General features: G+C 29.7%; 1 protein-coding gene across 1 annotated transcript; it reads right to left on the reverse strand.

Annotated features, from left to right (window-relative positions):
- Positions 1-15,277: 15,277 nt before the first annotated feature.
- Positions 15,278-19,522, reverse strand: LOC119663313 (uncharacterized protein K02A2.6-like). The gene has a single exon (XM_038072935.1). It carries the CDS (start codon positions 19,517-19,519, stop codon positions 15,278-15,280), a length of 4,242 nt encoding a protein of 1,413 aa, XP_037928863.1. The 5' UTR covers positions 19,520-19,522.
- Positions 19,523-19,798: the final 276 nt, after the last annotated feature.

Raw genomic sequence — 19,798 nt, forward strand, 5'->3', positions numbered from 1 at the left:
TCTCTTACATCTATTTACAATCTCTTTCATCTATTTACAATCTCTTACATATATATACAATCTCTTACATCTATTTACAATCTCTTACATCTATTTACAATCTCTTACATCTATTTACAATCTCTTATATCTATTTAGAATCTCTTTCATCTATTCACAATCTCTTACATCTATTTAGAATCTCTTACATCTATTTACAATCTCTTACATCTATTTACAATCTCTTACATCTATTTACAATCTCTTACATCTATTTACAATCTCTTACATCTATTTACAATCTCTTACATCTATTTACAATCTCTTACATCTATTTACAATCTCTTACATTTATTTACAATCTCTTACATCTATTTACAATCTCTTACATCTATTTAGAATCTCTTACATCTATTTACAATCTCTTATATCTATTTACAATCTCTTACATCTATTTATAATCTCTTACATCTATTTACAATCTCTTACATCTATTTACAATCTCTTACATTTATTTACAATCTCTTACATCTATTTACAACCTCTTACATCTATTTAAAATCTCTTACATCTATTTACAATCTCTTACATCTATTTACAATCTCTTACATATATTTATAATCTCTTACATATATTTATAATCTCTTACATATATTTACAATCTCTCACATCTATTTACAATCTCTTACATCTATTTAAAATCGCTTACATCTATTTACAATCTCTTACATCTAATTAGAATCTCTTATATATATATACAATCTCTTACATCTATTTACAACCTCTTACATCTATTTAAAATCTCTTACATCTATTTACAATCTCTTACATCTATTTACAATCTCTTATATCTATTTACAATCTCTTACATCTATTTACAATCTCTTACATCTATTTAGAATCTCTTACATCTATTTACAATCTCTTACATCTATTTACAATATCTTACATCTGTTTACAATCTCTTACATCTATTTACAATCTCTTACATATATTTATAATCTCTTACATATATTCATAATCTCTTACATCTATTTACAATGTCTTACATATATTTACAATCTCTTATATCTATTTAGAATCTCTTTCATCTATTCACAATCTCTTTCATCTATTCACAATCTCTTACATCTATTTAGAATCTCTTACATCTATTCAGAATCTCTTACATCTATTTACAATCTCTTACATATATTTACAATCTCTTACATCTATTTACAATCTCTTACATATATTTATAATCTCTTACATATATTTATAATCTCTTACATCTATTTACAATCTCTTATATCTATTTACAATCTCTTACATATATTTATAATCTCTTACATATATTTATAATCTCTTACATATATTTATAATCTCTTAAGCATGATATAGACGATTAAATTTGTTTGCAAACAAGGTTTGCTGGCTATCAAATTGCATCGTCTATACTCAAGTTTGCAAACCAAAATTTGGTTTGCAAACTAGTTTGCAGTGAAATTAAAATTTTTCAATTATTTGTTAAGTTTGCAAACATGTTTACTTGTGTATATCGAAGTTTGCAAACTTCTCATAATTTAAGAATTTTGGTGAGTGTCGGACAAGCAAAGATTACGGAAAAAAATTATTAATTTTTGGTAAAAAGGAAAATAAATGAAAAATAATTAAAAAATTGCTAGACATTAGACAATTATTGAAGAAGTTTATATATTTTAAAAATTATTTTGTCTAAAAACATTTTTATAGTAAGCTTTAATATTTAAACAATTATTATATGAATAAAAATTTTAAAATGTAACATATTAAACAATTGAAACAAAAATAATTTTAGTTTAAAAAATGAAATAAATAACAGGTTGCTATGATCATCACCTCAATTTCTTCAGTTTCAATTATTGTTTTGCACTCTGTACTTACTCCGCTGTTGATATGAACGCTGTAGAAAATAAATCAAAATGAAGTTTGCCAACCTTGTTTCAAAGTGTATAGCAAAGCGCATATTCGGTTTGCAAATTTGGTTTGCAAACAAATTTCATCGTCTATATCATGCTTTACATATATTTATAATCTCTTACATCTATTTACAATCTCTTACATCTATTTACAATCTCTTACATCTATTTACAATCTCTTACATCTATTTACAATCTCTTACATCTATTTACACTCTCTTACATCTATTTACAATCTCTTACATTTATTTACAATCTCTTACATCTATTTACAATCTCTTACATCTATTTATAATCTCTTACATCTATTTACAATCTCTTACATTTATTTACAATCTCTTACATCTATTTACAATCTCTTACATCTATTAACAATCTCTTACATCTATTTACAATCTCTTATATCTATTTAGAATCTCTTTCATCTATTCACAATCTCTTACATCTATTTAGAATCTCTTACATCTATTTACAATCTCTTACATCTATTTACAATCTCTTACATATATTTATAATCTCTTACATCTATTTACAATCTCTTACATCTATTTACAATCTCTTACATTTATTTACAATCTCTTACATCTATTTACAATCTCTTACATCTATTTAGAATCTCTTACATCTATTTACAATCTCTTATATCTATTTACAATCTCTTACATCTATTTATAATCTCTTACATCTATTTACAATCTCTTACATCTATTTACAATCTCTTACATCTATTTACAATCTCTTACATCTATTTACAATCTCTTACATCTATTTACAATCTCTTACATCTATTTACAATCTCTTACATCTATTTACAATCTCTTACATCTATTTACAATCTCTTACATCTATTTACAATCTCTTACATCTATTTACAATCTCTTACATCTATTTACAATCTCTTACATCTATTTACAATCTCTTACATCTATTTACAATCTCTTACATCTATTTACAATCTCTTACATCTATTTACAATCTCTTACATCTATTTACAATCTCTTACATCTATTTACAATCTCTTACATCTATTTACAATCTCTTACATCTATTTACAATCTCTTACATCTATTTAGAATCTCTTACATCTATTTACAATCTCTTACATCTATTTACAATCTCTTACATCTATTTACAATCTCTTACATCTATTTACAATCTCTTACATCTATTTAGAGTCTCTTACATCTATTTACAATCTCTTACATCTATTTACAATCTCTTACATCTATTTACAATCTCTTACATCTATTTACAATCTCTTACATCTATTTACAATCTCTTACATCTATTTACAATCTCTTACATCTATTTACAATCTCTTACATCTATTTACAATCTCTTACATCTATTTACAATCTCTTACATCTATTTACAATCTCTTACATCTATTTACAATCTCTTACATCTATTTACAATCTCTTACATCTATTTACAATCTCTTACATCTATTTACAATCTCTTACATCTATTTACAATCTCTTACATCTATTTACAATCTCTTACATCTATTTACAATCTCTTACATCTATTTACAATCTCTTACATCTATTTACAATCTCTTACATCTATTTACAATCTCTTACATCTATTTAGAATCTCTTACATCTATTTACAATCTCTTACATCTATTTACAATCTCTTACATCTATTTACAATCTCTTACATCTATTTACAATCTCTTACATCTATTTACAATCTCTTACATCTATTTACAATCTCTTACATCTATTTACAATCTCTTACATCTATTTACAATCTCTTACATCTATTTAGAATCTCTTACATCTATTTACAATCTCTTACATCTATTTACAATCTCTTACATCTATTTACAATCTCTTACATCTATTTACAATCTCTTACATCTATTTATAATCTCTTACATCTATTTACAATCTCTTACATCTATTTACAATCTCTTACATCTATTTACAATCTCTTACATCTAATTACAATCTTTTACATCTATTTACAATCTCTTACATCTATTTACAATCTCTCACATCTATTTATAATCTCTTACATCTATTTACAATCTCTTACATTTATTTACAATCTCTTACACCTATTTACAATCTCTTACATCTATTAACAATCTCTTGCATCTATTTACAATCTCTTATATCTATTTAGAATCTCTTTCATCTATTCACAATCTCTTACATCTATTTAGAATCTCTTACATCTATTTACAATCTCTTACATCTATTTACAATCTCTTACATATATTTATAATCTCTTACATCTATTTACAATCTCTTACATCTATTTACAATCTCTTACATCTATTTACAATCTCTTAAATCTAATTACAATAATACTTGTATAACTATAAGAATTACTACAATATGGGCGTGTTCACCTATTTTTACGTCCATCTACCATACGAAATAATTGGTCAAAATTAACAAACCCGAAATTATAGTATAAAAACATTTCTGATTAATGGGTATGGTTTGCCAATTTTAACACACACATGTAACACGGAATCGTCTAAACCAATAAATATTTATTGTGTCAAGTGAAATCTATCATACAAATTTTTATTACCTGTCTTCATTATTAAAATTAAACAAACAAAACATAAATTTATATTTTAACAACATAATTTAGATAATGTTTCCATCAGAATCCTGAGAATCTGTAATGTCAGACACAAGAGCTTCTTCACAGGAATCAATTAGAATATAGTTTCTGATATCATGATATTTTTTGTTTATTGTTTTCTTTTCTCTTTGTTATGTAAAACTTGACTCTGATATTAATAGTAGGTGATGTATTGGGTCCGTATCTGTTGCAATCCTGGAATTTTTGCTACTATGAAAATAGCGACTTTTACGTATTTGCGTCTAAATGTTCTTCAAATAATGCTCCAATAGAATACCAAATGTTCAAATTATATCCATTTTATGAATAAGCACTTTATGAGCACTGACGGGCATAAAAAATCATTTGTAGTTTATCAAGTACGAGCTAATTGTCCTGGTTTTTTTAAGAAGATCTCCAAAATGTATGGCATTTATGTGATATCCACTAAGTTACTAAGTTTAAAATCTGAAATTAATCTAATGAAATAACTTACATCTAATTCTTGATCCACTTCAACAGTAAAAAATTTATTTAGCCATGAGATATTATTTGTTTAAAACTTTCTTTATATAAAAGCTTTGTTAATATCTCTTCTTGATGCTTGTTCTTTTCGTCTAGCCTTTTCCATTTTCAATGACACGTCGTTAAAACTTTAAAACTTAAAATTCGTTAGCACACAAACCAGGCAGCACAGACATAAACCATTCCGAGTTTTATACAGAGTATATTTTCTATAAGTTCTAATCAAACTTAACGCTGAATATAATTTTAAGTTCGACTGAACGCAAGCACTTTTATTTATTTATATATAGTTTTTACTTTTAATTACAACGTTACTTTGCCCACAGAAGTCTCAACAGGATATAATTGTAATTTAATTTTTGTATTTAATTTATAGTTTTGTTACTATCACAGTATTATCATTTTATCACAATTATTTGTTGTTTCGACCATTTGACTTTTTCAACGGTCCATTGGCTGTGTTTGCGATGTAAAATAAGCAGGATAAAATCTAACAACTGTCTTTTGTGGTGGGTGCAATCATTCATTAACCAGGCAGGAGTTAAGGACATGCAGCTTTCAATAATTTTCTTTTTGATATCAAGCTCATCTGACTTTGTTTTGAGCATGTTCTTTAAAACTGATATACGTTGACAACTTGTTTGAAAGAGATCATCAAAAGACGGTAATAAACTTCCAAAATTGGTGATATTACAGTAGTTCTTACAGAACAGCAAAAATTCGGACGGAGCAGTTACAACTACATCTTCCTTTTGTATTGACTCAAAACATAGTTCGCAATCAATTTTTGGTAAGTCTTTAAATGTAAATGTGCGTGAAGATAGCGTCGACGATAAGTCCAAAATGGAATTGGAACATTTTTCGCCGCATGAAAAATGCAGTATAGTTTAATTAAGGAAAAATTTATTATTTTATTAAATTTAATGCAGCAAAAGGCATTATTAAGTAGAAAATTGAATTAATTTACTATCTACATTCAACTTTTATGTGTAAATGATGTAATTTGTATGAAAAATGAAAAATAAAAATCAGCCCCAAAAGATGGGGTCACTAATTTATAAATAACTTTTAAACTAGAGGTACCATTTTTTTCTTTTATGGCTCATTCGAAAGAGGATAAAATTACCTTTCATATAATGTAAAATTTTGTATAGGTTGTTCGATTAACTTAGGAGCAGTACTGCGATGAAGATAGAGATGTCATTTTCAAACATTATTTAATTAAAACTTTGTTACTTGATCAAAAATTATGAACTAAAAAGCTTATAACAATAAAAAATATGTTTGTTTTTCTAAATATAATCGCTTTTTACATAATATAGAAAAAATTTTCTTCAAAATAAGGAAAATAAAATTTTGTAAAAATAGGTCGCTTTACAAAATTAATTATATCTTTAAAAGCAGAGATACCATTTTTCTGCAAATTAGCTTAATCACTTCAGAGGACACTTCAAGCTTTCATTTGATGTACTAATATTTATAGATTGGTCAATTAACTTAAAAGTTATTGAGTGCCAAAGTTCAGAAACTAATTTTCTTTGAAAAGAAAAACCTTTTATCTTAAAAAATCATATACCAGAGGACAGAAAAATTTTAGTGCAGAATAAACTTTGAATATAATACACTAATTATTACAATTATTTAAAAAAAATAGAATATTCACATATTAATTATAATTAATTTAAATGTGCGCTTACTTATATATGCACAACTGTTAGTAAATTTCGTTGATAAATTTGGGATATTTGTATGTCACGAATTTTCATTAAATTTACTGCATCTAAGACATTATTAAAATAAAATTATAAAAATTTTTTTATACGATTTATATATAATACTAGATAACCCGACAAACGTTGTTTTGCCTTATAAATTATTTCTAGTTTCTAGATAAATTCTAATGTAGACAAAAAGTAACTTACTTATTGTAAGTGTGTAAGTATGTGATATATGCATGAAATAGGCATGGAGCGCTATGAACGAAATGAAAATAAAAATAACAAACGCCAAACAATATTATTTTTAAGTTATTATAGTTTATTTATTAAATTATTAATTTAAAATCAATAGATTTGTATGATATCAAGTTCCCTGGCAACAACTGTTGTATCTGTGATTTAAATTGTCTTGGATTGACTGTAAATAATAATAATGATAATGGGTCAGTAATATTAACCAACAACAGTCGAATATAAAAGCACTCAGTGTGTCTTGGATTAACTGTAAATAAGCGTTCGATTTAAATAAATTGAGACATGCATCAACTGGTGAAACTTGCTTGCGGGGCATCCATTTTTTTGTTTGAGCCCATGTGAAATAGCGTGGTACTTGTGAATAGAGTAATGTTTTTGCAAAGGCACCAAAATCATCCGTACTATTAAACAATTCAAAAAATGCAGTGAGTGTAGATTTAGGTGGATTTGTACCACGATCAATCACTGTCTCGTTCGTGAAAAATACACGCTGACCGTTTTCAAGATGGACGGCTACCTGAACAGCTGCTGGATCCCGTTCATGAATTAGAAAGCCGAAGATACGCCAAGCAGCTTCATTGGAGCTGATGTACCGACCAATTTGGTAGAGCGTAATTTCACCGTTTTTGTTCATTGGAGGAGCATTTACATTAGTATTTTCTACTCTAAACACAGCCATACCACCGCCTTTATGGACATACTTATATATTTGATGCTCTTCACAGAACTGCAAAACTCAACATTAATATAAGCATTGTATGTCTTGCTTAGCAGAGGCGAATACGTTACCACCCGCCATTGTCCCCCATTATCGGGATTTCTTCGACGATATATTGGATATCCGTCGGTATTTGTTATAGTATCATTAGTGAAATCTTTAGAAAAATTTTTAGTACATTTTCCATCTGCCATGCAAGGCGAAGACGAAGAAACGAAGTGGATGTAAATGCTCGATGTACTTGTTGGCGTAGTTACATAAAATATTAAGAAAAAAATTTTTCTTTTTCAAAAATATAAACAAAATTTATGTCAAAAAAATAAAAAATTTTTTGTTAAAGCAATAAGGATATTTTTGCTGGGTAGGGACTCCCTAATCACTTTAGCGGTATGAAAAATAGATAGTAGCCGATTCTCAGACCTACTGAATACGCATATAAAATTTGGTAAAAATCGGTAAAGCCGTTTCGGAGGAGTACGGTAACTAACATTGTGACATGGAAATTTTATATATAAGACCGCAAACAGACATCGTTTGGCCTTGTGACTTATTGATGGTCTTTGCAAATGCCAATCTAATAGGAAATTGAACGCGTTTGAATTAAATTGGCTTGTCTGTGAGAATCATTGGAATTCGTGGCAATAAAACTTTTTCGTTTCGGAACTTGCCATTCAAAATGGTGGCTTCGATAATGTTTTTCATCAACTTTTTAATTACCAATCGCGTACTATTGTACTATTGTATTGTATGTGTACTTCTGGAAATACGCGGTCAATGAGAGCACTTTGGGAATCAACGATAGTGCAGAAATTAGGGGGCAGTTTTATGAATTCAATTTTTTCATAGACAACAACTTTCCATATCATAGCAAGTTTTCTTTTTCAAAAATATAAAAAAATTTATGTCAAAAAAATAAAAAAATTTTTGTTAAAGCAATAAAGATATTTTTGCTGGATAGGGTCACCCTAATCACTTTAGCGGTATGGAAAATAGATAGTAGCCGATTCTCAGACCTACTGAATACGCATATAAAATTTGGTAAAAATCGGTAAAGCGGTTTCGGAGGAGCACGGTAACTAACATTTTGACAATGTTAATTTTATATATAAGTTTATAACCTTGTTTGATTAACTAATCAGATAAAATTAATAACTTGGGTCTGCACTACCGATAGTATTTTTTGACATATTTTAAACCACTAGACTAAATTATATACAGAAATCTAAAAATTATGTAGTCCTATCAATGATATCCCCAATATTTATTACAAATAAATAAGCAAGTGTATGCATATCGATGTGATTGTTAAGAAGTTTGTTAATTAAATAATTAGTAAAGGATCTTATACAAATAATTGTTAGCTGAAGAACATAATGACTGAATAGACCTAAGTCTATTGAGTCATTTAATTTTATAAGTAATTTTGTTTTTGCATGAAAATTAGGGTTTAAAATTTTTAAAAATTTAAAAACAAAATTTATTTTTCATCAAATATATTTATTTATTATTTATTACATTAATTAAAAACTATTAAATGTATTTTTTTAAAGAAAAGGATATAATTTATATTTATATAGCATACAATATTATTTAATATTTTATATTTAAAATAATTTTCAAATTATTATTTTTCAATTATTAAATTTATTTTTTTAAAGAAAAGGATATAATTTATATTTATATAGCATACAATATTATTTAATATTTTATATTTAAAATAATTTTCAAATTATTATTTTTTAATTATTAAATTTATTGTTTTAAAGAAAAGGATATAATTTATATTTATATAATATAATTTATAATAATTTATAATTTATATTTATTAATTTATATTTATTAAGCTAATATGCAGAAAAATGGTATCTCTGCTTTTAAAGATATAATTAATTTTGTATCAAAGAAAATTAGTTTTTGAACTTTGGCACTCAATAACTTTTAAGTTAATCGACCAATCTATGAATATGAATACATCAAATGAAAGCTAGAAGTGTCCTCTTTCGATTAAGCTAATTTGCAGAAAAATGGTACCTCTGCTTTTAAAGATATAATTAATTTTGTAATGCAACCTCGTTTTTACAAATTTTTGCTTTCCATTTTTAAAGAAAATTTGCTCTATACTATATAAAAACTAAGTATATTTAGAAAACCAAACATATTTTTTACTGTTATCTGTCTTTTATTTCATAGTTTTTAAATTAATAATAATGTTTTAATTAATTAAAACTTGAAATAACATCGTAATAAGAAATCGACGCTAACTATATTTTGACATTACATTTCCCTTTTTCATCAGTGCAATTTCAACTGTTCGACGATAACTATTTTGACATTTAATATCCCACACTTATCAATGCAATTTCAACTGTTGTGCATAAATAAGTAAGCGCACATTTGAATTAATTATAATTAATATGTGAATATTCTATTTTTTTTTAAATAATTGTAATAATTAGTGTATTATATTCAAAGTTTATTCTGTACTAAAATTTTTCTGTCTTCTGGTATATGATTTTTTAAGATAAAAGGTTTTTCTTTTCAAAGAAAATTAGTTTCTGAACTTTGGCACTCAATAACTTTTAAGTTAATTGACCAATCTATAAATATTAGTACATCAAATGAAAGCTTGAAGTGTCCTCTTTCGATTAAGCTAATTTGCAGAAAAATGGTATCTCTGCTTTTAAAGATATAATTAATTTTGTATCAAAGAAAATTAGTTTCTGAACTTTGACACTCAATAACTTTTAAGTTAATCGACCAATCTATAAATATGAAGACATTAAATGAAAGTTTGAAGTGTCCTCTTTCGATTAAGCTAATTTGCAGAAAAATGGTACCTCTGCTTTTAAAGATATAATTAATTTTGTAAAGCGACCTATTTTTACAAAATTTTATTTTCCTTATTTTGAAGAAAATTTTTTCTATATTATGTAAAAAGCGATTATATTTAGAAAAACAAACATATTTTTTATTGTTATAAGCTTTTTAGTTCATAATTTTTGATCAAGTAACAAAGTTTTAATTAAATAATGTTTGAAAATGACATCTCTATCTTCATCGCAGTACTGCTCCTAAGTTAATCGAACAACCTATACAAAATTTTACATTATATGAAAGGTAATTTTATCCTCTTTCGAATGAGCCATAAAAGAAAAAAATGGTACCTCTAGTTTAAAAGTTATTTATAAATTAGTGACCCCATCTTTTGGGGCTGATTTTTATTTTTCATTTTTCATACAAATTACATCATTTACACATAAAAGTTGAATGTAGATAGTAAATTAATTCAATTTTCTACTTAATAATGCCTTTTGCTGCATTAAATTTAATAAAATAATAAATTTTTCCTTAATTAAACTATACTGCATTTTTCATGCGGCGAAAAATGTTCCAATTCCATTTTGGACTTATCGTCGACGCTATCTTCACGCACATTAAATGTAATATATTCAAAAAAATAACGAACGATGGACTATAGCGAACTACACAATTCTCATTAAAAATTTTAGTACATCAAATTCCGCAACGTGTGCTCCAGTTATAGGTAAAACGGTATTTATATGTGAAATGCATTCCATTATCGCCTTCAAAGTAAGGTGTGATCACTTTCTCTTATTTCACAATTACTTACAGGGAAGCTACAATAATTTTTCGGGTCGTTTATTTGGCGATAACTTGATTTACTTCGGACACTGAAGGATATTTGTTGCAACTTCCCTTTTGTCAGAAAACTGAAAAAGTATTTTGCAGTTTGTCTTGGTATTAATAATTATAATAATAATTAATTAATAATTATAATAAATAAATGCCATTGATTCTTGTAAAAACTTCTTCTGAACGGTATAAGTTCAGCAACTTCAGCATTTAAAATAATTTTGATACCTTTCCAAAAATACACTTTTAAGTTTAGTCCACAAATTTTAATGTTCCAAAGTATTACAATAACTTTGTAATATAATAGAAACCATAGTTCTTTCAATATATAAAAACATATTGTACCATAGTTCTTTCAATATATAAAAACATATTACGCCTTATGATGGTTTTATATTAGTGGTTAGAAGTTAATTTCTCACACATTTAATTCAATGTGTAAAATAAAACATGCAATATAGTTTTAAATTGTTAAAACAGCAAAATGGTTTTTCGGGAGTTACCTCAAAGCAGGAAAATATCTTTCTTTGAGTCTTGATCGCATATTTATACACGTACCGTTATACCTATTTCTCGCAGGATCTTCAAGTTTCTTAAAATTATATTACTCAGGCTAGACATCTCCCTGTTAATCATTTTCTGAAACAAAATAATTAAGTATTGTTGATAAATTAGAGAAAAGACCTTTGACAATAAATAGAAAAAGGCTTTTAGCCATTGATTTACTTCTGAAGAAGCCAACTTCAGTCAGGCTGGCCATCTCCCTCTTAATTATTTTCTGAAACAAAATAATTAAGTATTATTTATTAATTAGAAAAAAGATCTTTGAGAATAAATAAAAAAGGCTTTAGCTATTGATTTACATCTGAAGAAGCCAAACTCTTCAAAGCCATCTGTTTGGATTAAATTAGCGTTGTAACGTAATTCTGGTCTTAGTCTTATTCCATCAACAGCTAACATTGTAAAATCCTTATAAACTTGTCTGGCTGTAAGTTTTTCTATGTTAATATTTTCATGCGGCAAATTAATTTTCAATTTAACTCTTAAAAATAAATATTCCCATCGATATACAGAAAACGTGTTTTGAGCTAATAGTTTCATTCATCAAATTCCTTTTGCTGTGCAGTTAAGTGCAAAAATGTTTGGACTTAATGTCAACATTTGCAACATCTTTGTACTTTTCAATAGCTGTAAGTTTTTTCTTTTTTATTATCCTTAAGAAGGTTGAAATATTTGGTTCTGTATGTGTCCGCGCATTTAGTATTCTTTTCGCAATTCGCAATATATCGTCAAATATACTTGGTGGTCGCGCAAAATTTTCCATCTGTTTATCTACAGCTCCCAAATTGTATATAGGGGTAAGCAATTTTTTCAATAAACGGTTGCCTATATCTGAAGTGCTTTTACTGTTAGTCCTATGCTTATTAAAATATTAATGTTCTCTAGTACTACGTTTGGCAGAGTTTCTCCATTCATCCATTTTCAGATGCAAAGTAATTAAGAACTTATCTCCAACTAGAGAAAATGCTCTTTATAATGAAAACACAAACTTTTTTTTTGTTAATTTGAGAGATCTAAAGTATCCATTGTCTTCAACGAATAATTAAATACAGAAATTATTTCCAAGACCACTGATGATGGGTATTTGGCAGTACTCGAAACAGCTGTATGATCAGTCAAAAATTCAATTAATTAAAATAATATAAAAAATAAAATTTTTGTTGTTGTAGTTCACTACTGTTCAAAAAACCTCTTTTTAAATAATAATTGTAAGAAGACTTCCTCAAAAAAAAGAAAAAACATTTCATATTCAACATATTCAACTAACACTTAATTAATATAACAGCAGTGTTGTCATGAGTACATATAAGTAGTGAAGTAAGTTTCGAATTGATTGCTGGTAAAGTCCAACAGACTTTGCCACAATTCAAACCAACAAAAACAGATCACTTAAAATTCAATTTTAAAAAAACGAAACTTAATATGTTTTTGTTAATTTAATGTTTTTGGTGAGTATATCAGCTGCATTTTCTGCTGAGACCACATACTTTACGATTAACCCTCATACTATGTTAAAAAAAAATTACGTATATTATGTTTGGGTCATATCATGACCCCATCTTAGTTTCATTAAAGAAAAGCCATATACATTCATATTTTATGATAATACATATTATTTTTTTTAATTAAAAAAGGAAATAGCCTATTAAAGCTTTTTATTGCTTGTGATCGATGCAAAAAGTTGTTGTGATCGTTTTTGTTTCACGATGTGTAGGACAAACGAACTTATGACATACATTACACTTCGTATGGGTTTTCTTCTCGTGTTTAGAAGGGCATAGCTGACATCGTATTCTTTCACTAGAACGTAATATTTTTGGCGGTGGTTCTAAGGACATAGATGGTGTCTCATATTCATGTTGAACATTACGAACTAAAGCGGCAGAGGCTTCAGACCTAGGCATATGATTGCGCTGTAAAATACACGGTTGAACTAGACTTTCTCCCAATTCTTGCAAAAAAATCCGACGTTTACATAATTTTCTGCTTTGCCAATTTGGATTGATCTCTGTCCACAATATAAATGCATCTAATATCAATTAGATTAGAAAACAAAGCGACTGGCCAACGGTTTGTTTTACGTTCACATGAGTACGTGCGGACCATTTGGTCCATGGTGTCAACTCCACCTTTAGTTAAGTTATAATATTTTATTACCTCCGGTATTTTTTTTGAATGTTCTTCTAAAATTTTTCCGTTATGATGCAACGTACTCAGTAAAGTAACTATTTTATATCTCTTCGGCACATATTGTACGATTGTCTCTTTTTCATGAAAGAAAAACTTGCTAGTATAGATGGGTAGTTTTCGTAACTCTTTTACTGTGCAGTGAACCGGTAAAAATCTTTTATTCTTTCGAACAGTGCCAACTAAAGTAATTTTTCGCTTTAGTAATTCCTGTGCCAAATTATGACTCGTAAAAAAATTATCGGTTGTTACATTTCTACCAGTATACATTAAGACTGAAAAGTTTTCGGAAATTCTCATTTAAAATTCGCGCGCTGTATATTTTTCGATATTTTAAGTTTATGTAGTTTGGCAGCACTGTCCTTAATTACTATGCCAAAAATGAGCTCGATCTGTCAGACAGTTCGTTTACGGCAGCTGTTGAAACCAGTTCACCTCAGTAGTGCGTTGCGAAATGTCTTCGACGGTCGTACGACCGTCCTGGAAGGCTTTGTACCACTCATAAACTTGAGTTTTCGATAAAACTGATTCCCCATAAGCCTTTTGTAGCATTCGCAACGATTCTGCACACGAAATTTCGTTCGAAACACAAAATTTGATGCAAACTCTTTGTTCAATATTTTTTTCCATTGTTTTTTTCGCAACGCCCTACTGAGGTGAACTGGTTTCAACAGCTGCCGTAAACGAACTGTCTGACAGATCGCGCTCATTTTTGGCATAGTAATTAAGGACAGTGCTGCCAAACTACATAAACTTAAAATATCGAAAAATATACAGCGCGCGAATTTTAAATGAGAATTTCCGAAAACTTTTCGGTCTTAATGTATTGTGACACTAGGTCTAAAACTACTCGTTCACCTTGATTTCTTTCAGGCAAATTTGAAGTTTTTCCAAGGTATATTTGAAATTGTAGACAAAACGCAGTTGCAGAATCAGCTGCTATCCATGCCTTCATTCCATATTTACCTGGTTTACTGGGTGTTATATCTGTATAATTTAGATATTTATTTATTCAAAAAACTCCAAGTTATTATTATTTCACAAGTTCAAAATAACTGACAGAATTAAAATGTTAATTCTACTTTATCTGTCAACTGTCATCTTGGCAGAGTTGCCAACACCTCCCCTTTTGAGATTAAATCTCCAATGCGGTGATTCTAGGGTCTATAACGGTCAACAGGATGTCTAGTACGCCTTGGTCGGGTATACGGAACAACTGCCTCATTGTGCTTCTCAGTTTGAGGGATTGCAATCTCGGTTACTTCGTTGAAAGATTGATCTGGAGTCGAAACCATGTTGTTGTTAGTTATTTCGACTACATCTTTAGGTGTTGTTTCGTAGAGGCCAAATGCATCAACTAAACACTTTTCGTTGGCGATATCTTCGGAAGTACATATTTCTAAAGATAACTCATTTTCTTGATCTTTACGGTCACGAATTTGATTGGCATGTGCACGAATAAGTTTGCCATTTTGTAAGCGAACATTATAAATGACGTTACCTATGCGTTCGATTATTTTACCTTTTGTCCATTCAAAGTGTTTGTTTTTGAATATATTGACATAAACGAGCTCTTGTTTTTCGTAAAACTTTGGCTTTGCACCGTGCCTTTTGTCAAATTGCGCTTTCATTTTGAGTTGTGTATCGCACTTGTTTTTAAACTTGGCATTTGGGTCTGACACCAGCGTTGGTTTAATCAAATCAAGTTTAATACGGATATTTCTTTTTAGTAAAACTTCAGCTGGCGATTTACTGTCCTCATTTTGCTTATTCGGAGTAGATCGGTAAACTTGTAGAAATGTTTGAAGATTTTCAGCAGTTACCCCCTTCCCATTTAACTTTTTGAGTGCTCGCTTTAAAGTATCCACAAACCTTTCGGCTTGTCCATTTGACATGGGATAGTACGGACTGCTTCGTATATGACTAATGCCGTTTTCCGCTAAAAACTCTTGAAATTGGTGACTCACAAATTGAGTACCATTGTCTGAAACTATTGTCTTCGGTAACCCAAATCTAGCGAAAATTTCTTTCAAGCTGGAAATTGTTTGAGTTGCTGTTATAGATTTTGTTTGTATAATTTCTGGCCATTTTGAGAACGCATCGATTACGACCAAATAGTAGTATGAATCTATTGGTCCTGCATAATCAATATGGAGCCGTTCCCAAGAATCAGAAGGTTTTGGCCAAGGATGTAAAGTTGTTTTTGTGGGCATTTTAGCTGCTGCGGCACAATTTGAACAACTTTTTACCATTGCTTCAATATCGTAATCGATATTTGACCAATAAACGTAGTTCCGCGCAATGGCTTTAGTACGACCTATGCCTTGATGACCTCGGTGAATTTCTTTAAGAATGCGCTTTCGGAAAATTTGAGGTATAATAATGCGTTGTCCGAACATTAAACATCCGTCAACTATACATATGTCGTTTTTTCGGTTAAAGTAAGCTTTTAACTCACTGTTGTTGCAGTTTGATGGCCATCCTTTAGTTACATATTCGAGAATTTTAGCTAAAACCTTGTCCTTAGCTGTTTCGTAAGTAATCATTTTGCTGGTAAGCGGCAGCTTATCAAGTGAGTTATGTAAAATTTGTTTACTTTCAATTTCAAACTCTACTGCAGCGATGACATAGTCTTCTGAAGGATTGATTGTGTTATGTATGAGTCGTGATAAAACGTCTGCATACCCAAAACTGTTAGTTGAAATAAACTTTAATTCGAAGTCGTATGCAATCAGTTTAATTGCCCAACGTTGAAGTCTATTTGCTTGATGCACCTTAATTCCCGTTTTATCACCAAATATAGCTAGAAGAGGCTTATGATCTGTTTGAAGTTTGAATCTTCTCCCAAAAACCATTCTGTGAAATTTCGTAACCGCGAAAATAAGCGCAAGAGCTTCTTTTTCTATTTGGCTATATTGCTTTTCTGTGGGCGTTAGTGATCTGGACGCATGACATATTACTTTCATTGAACCGTCGTCAGCTTCATGAAAAATGCAAGCTCCGAGCCCATAGTTAGATGCATCTGCAGCGACTACTATGTTTTTTAGTGGATCGTAATGCGCTAATAATAACTCTGATGACAAAATTTGCTTGAAACCATCCAAACAGCGTTGATGAAGTTCCGTCCATTGCCACTGCTTGTTGTTTTGAAGTAGTTCGTCTAATGGTCCGCGGTATTTGCGCATGTGATTTATGAATTTTCCATAAAAATTGATAGCACCTAAGAGTGATCTAAGTTCGGATTGATTGGTTGGCGCAGGTATTGTCTTGATTGCTTCAATGTTTTTTGGATCTGGGCGAATGCCGTCTTTACTGACAATATATCCCAAGTAAGCAATTTCAGGAACTGAAAAATTGCATTTTGCGATCTTGAGTTTAAACCCGTATTGATAAATACGTTGTAGAACTTCATGTAAGTTGTTGTCATGCTCTTGTTGGTTTCTACCTGAGACAAAGATATCGTCAATGTAAGCAGCTGCGCAATCTAAGCCCGCAAGCATTTTATCCATAATTTGTTGGAAAATTGCCGGAAAAGTTTTGACGCCAAAAACCATACGCTTGTATTTGAATAAACCTAGATGCGTGTTTATTGTGAGAAGTTCTTGCGATTTGCTATCAACTTCGATTTGGAGAAAAGCGTCCGAAAGGTCTATATGACTAAATACTGTTGCATTGCTAATTTTTGCAAAAATATCCTCTGGAAGCGGTAGTGGATACTTGTAAGATTCAAGCGCGTCGTTAAGACCAGTTGAGAAATCAGCGCAAATACGAATGCTACCATTTGGCTTTTTGATAACTACGATTGGTGCGGCCCAGTCAGAGTAATTGATGGGTGCGATAATGTCGAGATCTTGAAGTCGCTTAATTTCTTCTTCAACCAAATGTTGAACTGCGTATGCTACCGGGCGCTTAGGTCGAAAAACAGGTTGACAGTTTGGTTTAATAATTAAATGTGCCTTAGTTTTATTACAAAGACCCATAGCATTATCGAAAAGTTCTGGAAATAATTTTTCCGGAAGAAATTTGCAATTTGACGACTTTATTGAAACATTACTTGCCTGTTTTGTTGTTGAAATTTGGCTGCAAATAGCATTAAGCGTCATATCGCTAAGTTGAAAAGCAGTTATCCAGTCCAATCCGAATACGTTCAAATCGATCGTTGTAACGAAGCACGTAAGTGTTCTAATTGTGTCTTTTAACTGTACATCACATGTAAATTTTGCGTACAATGGTAAGTTTCCAGTTGCACTTTTAGCAGATTCTGGTTGTACTTCCATTGTATTTAAAATATTTAATTTGTCGAAATTAAATTTTGAAATGATAGTTATGTCCGATGCAGTATCAAATTGCAATTTGATTCGCACATTGTTGATTTTAACGTGGACATATTTACGCTGTGAAGCTGTGATGCTGTTCGTTGTGTATATACTGTTGAATCGTGGCTGTGAAAATGTTTTTGCTTTACCATTGCTATTATTTTTGTTGTTGCTATTGCATTTTGATTTTGATAAATTTTTCGCTTTGCAATAACCTTTTTTATGGCCTATGTTGTGACAGTCTTCGCATTTATAATTTTTGTATGGGCAGTCACGCACATAATGCATTGCTCCACAAAACCAGCATGGTGTTTTCGGTTTGTGATTGTTCTTAAGCTTATTTGCTTGTACTCGATTCACCTGATTTTCACGTGATTTATTTTCTACCAGCGCTGTGTCGGATTTTAAATTAATAATACGCTGACACTCGTTTGTAAGTTTTTCCAAGTTGATGGTATCAGCTTCTGTGTCCAGTTTGGTCAATATTCGGGTTCTTATTTCGAAGTCTGCTTCCGATTTCAGCCCCAATACGAACATTAAACATTTGAACTGGTCCAGTGACAGGCTATTCAATTTAAAATTTTCACATTGTTTATTAACCTCGGCTGCGTACGTAGTATAGTCGGTATCTGGTGGTTTGGTTAACTGTAAGCAGCTATAGCGTAAGCTGAATTGTGACTTTTGGAGTCCAAACAGTTGTTTTAATTTCTCCACTGTTGTAGTGAAATTATATTCACGTGGATGCTTAGGCAAAATAAAGTCCATATATTTGTTATGCACAGTTGTACTGAGTTTTCTTAATAGAAGCCTGACCTTCGCTGCGTCATCAAGTTTGCTACCATCTACTAAAAACAAATCTTCATACCTCGTATACCACGTTTCAAATGTTAAGTTATTTTCTGGATCATAAACAAATTCCATGAGACTCGATGCTAAAATCTCCATTGTTTGCTCCGGATTTTCTGTTTTCGGAACTGCTTTCATTTGCAAACACTCCTTGAAAAGTTCACGCATTGCTTCCGTGTCTTTCGCACGTTGGTTTTGCATTTCTTGGAAAAATAACTTGAATTCTTGTGGATTCATTTTTTTTTGTGTACATATATTTTTCATGTAATGCAAAAAAAAATATATATCCTCGTCGCCACTGTTATATCTGTATAATTTAGATATTTATTTATTCAAAAAAACTCCAAGTTATTATTATTTCACAAGTTCAAAATAACTGACAGAATTAAAATGTTAATTCTACTTTATCTGTCAACTGTCATCTTGGCAGAGTTGCCAACACTGGGCATATAAACTTTAAATGGGCATCTACCACGAAACGGAATAAGTTGTTCGTCAACGGTAATATTTTCATTG

This window comes from Teleopsis dalmanni, chromosome 1 (genome assembly GCF_002237135.1).
Source record: "Teleopsis dalmanni isolate 2A chromosome 1, ASM223713v2, whole genome shotgun sequence".
In the NCBI taxonomy this organism is placed as follows: domain Eukaryota; kingdom Metazoa; phylum Arthropoda; class Insecta; order Diptera; family Diopsidae; genus Teleopsis; species Teleopsis dalmanni.

Coding starts and splice junctions, on each gene's coding strand:
- LOC119663313 (XM_038072935.1), bottom strand. CDS start 19,519: ATGAATCCACAAGAATTCAAGTTATTTTTCCAAGAAATGCAAAACCAA.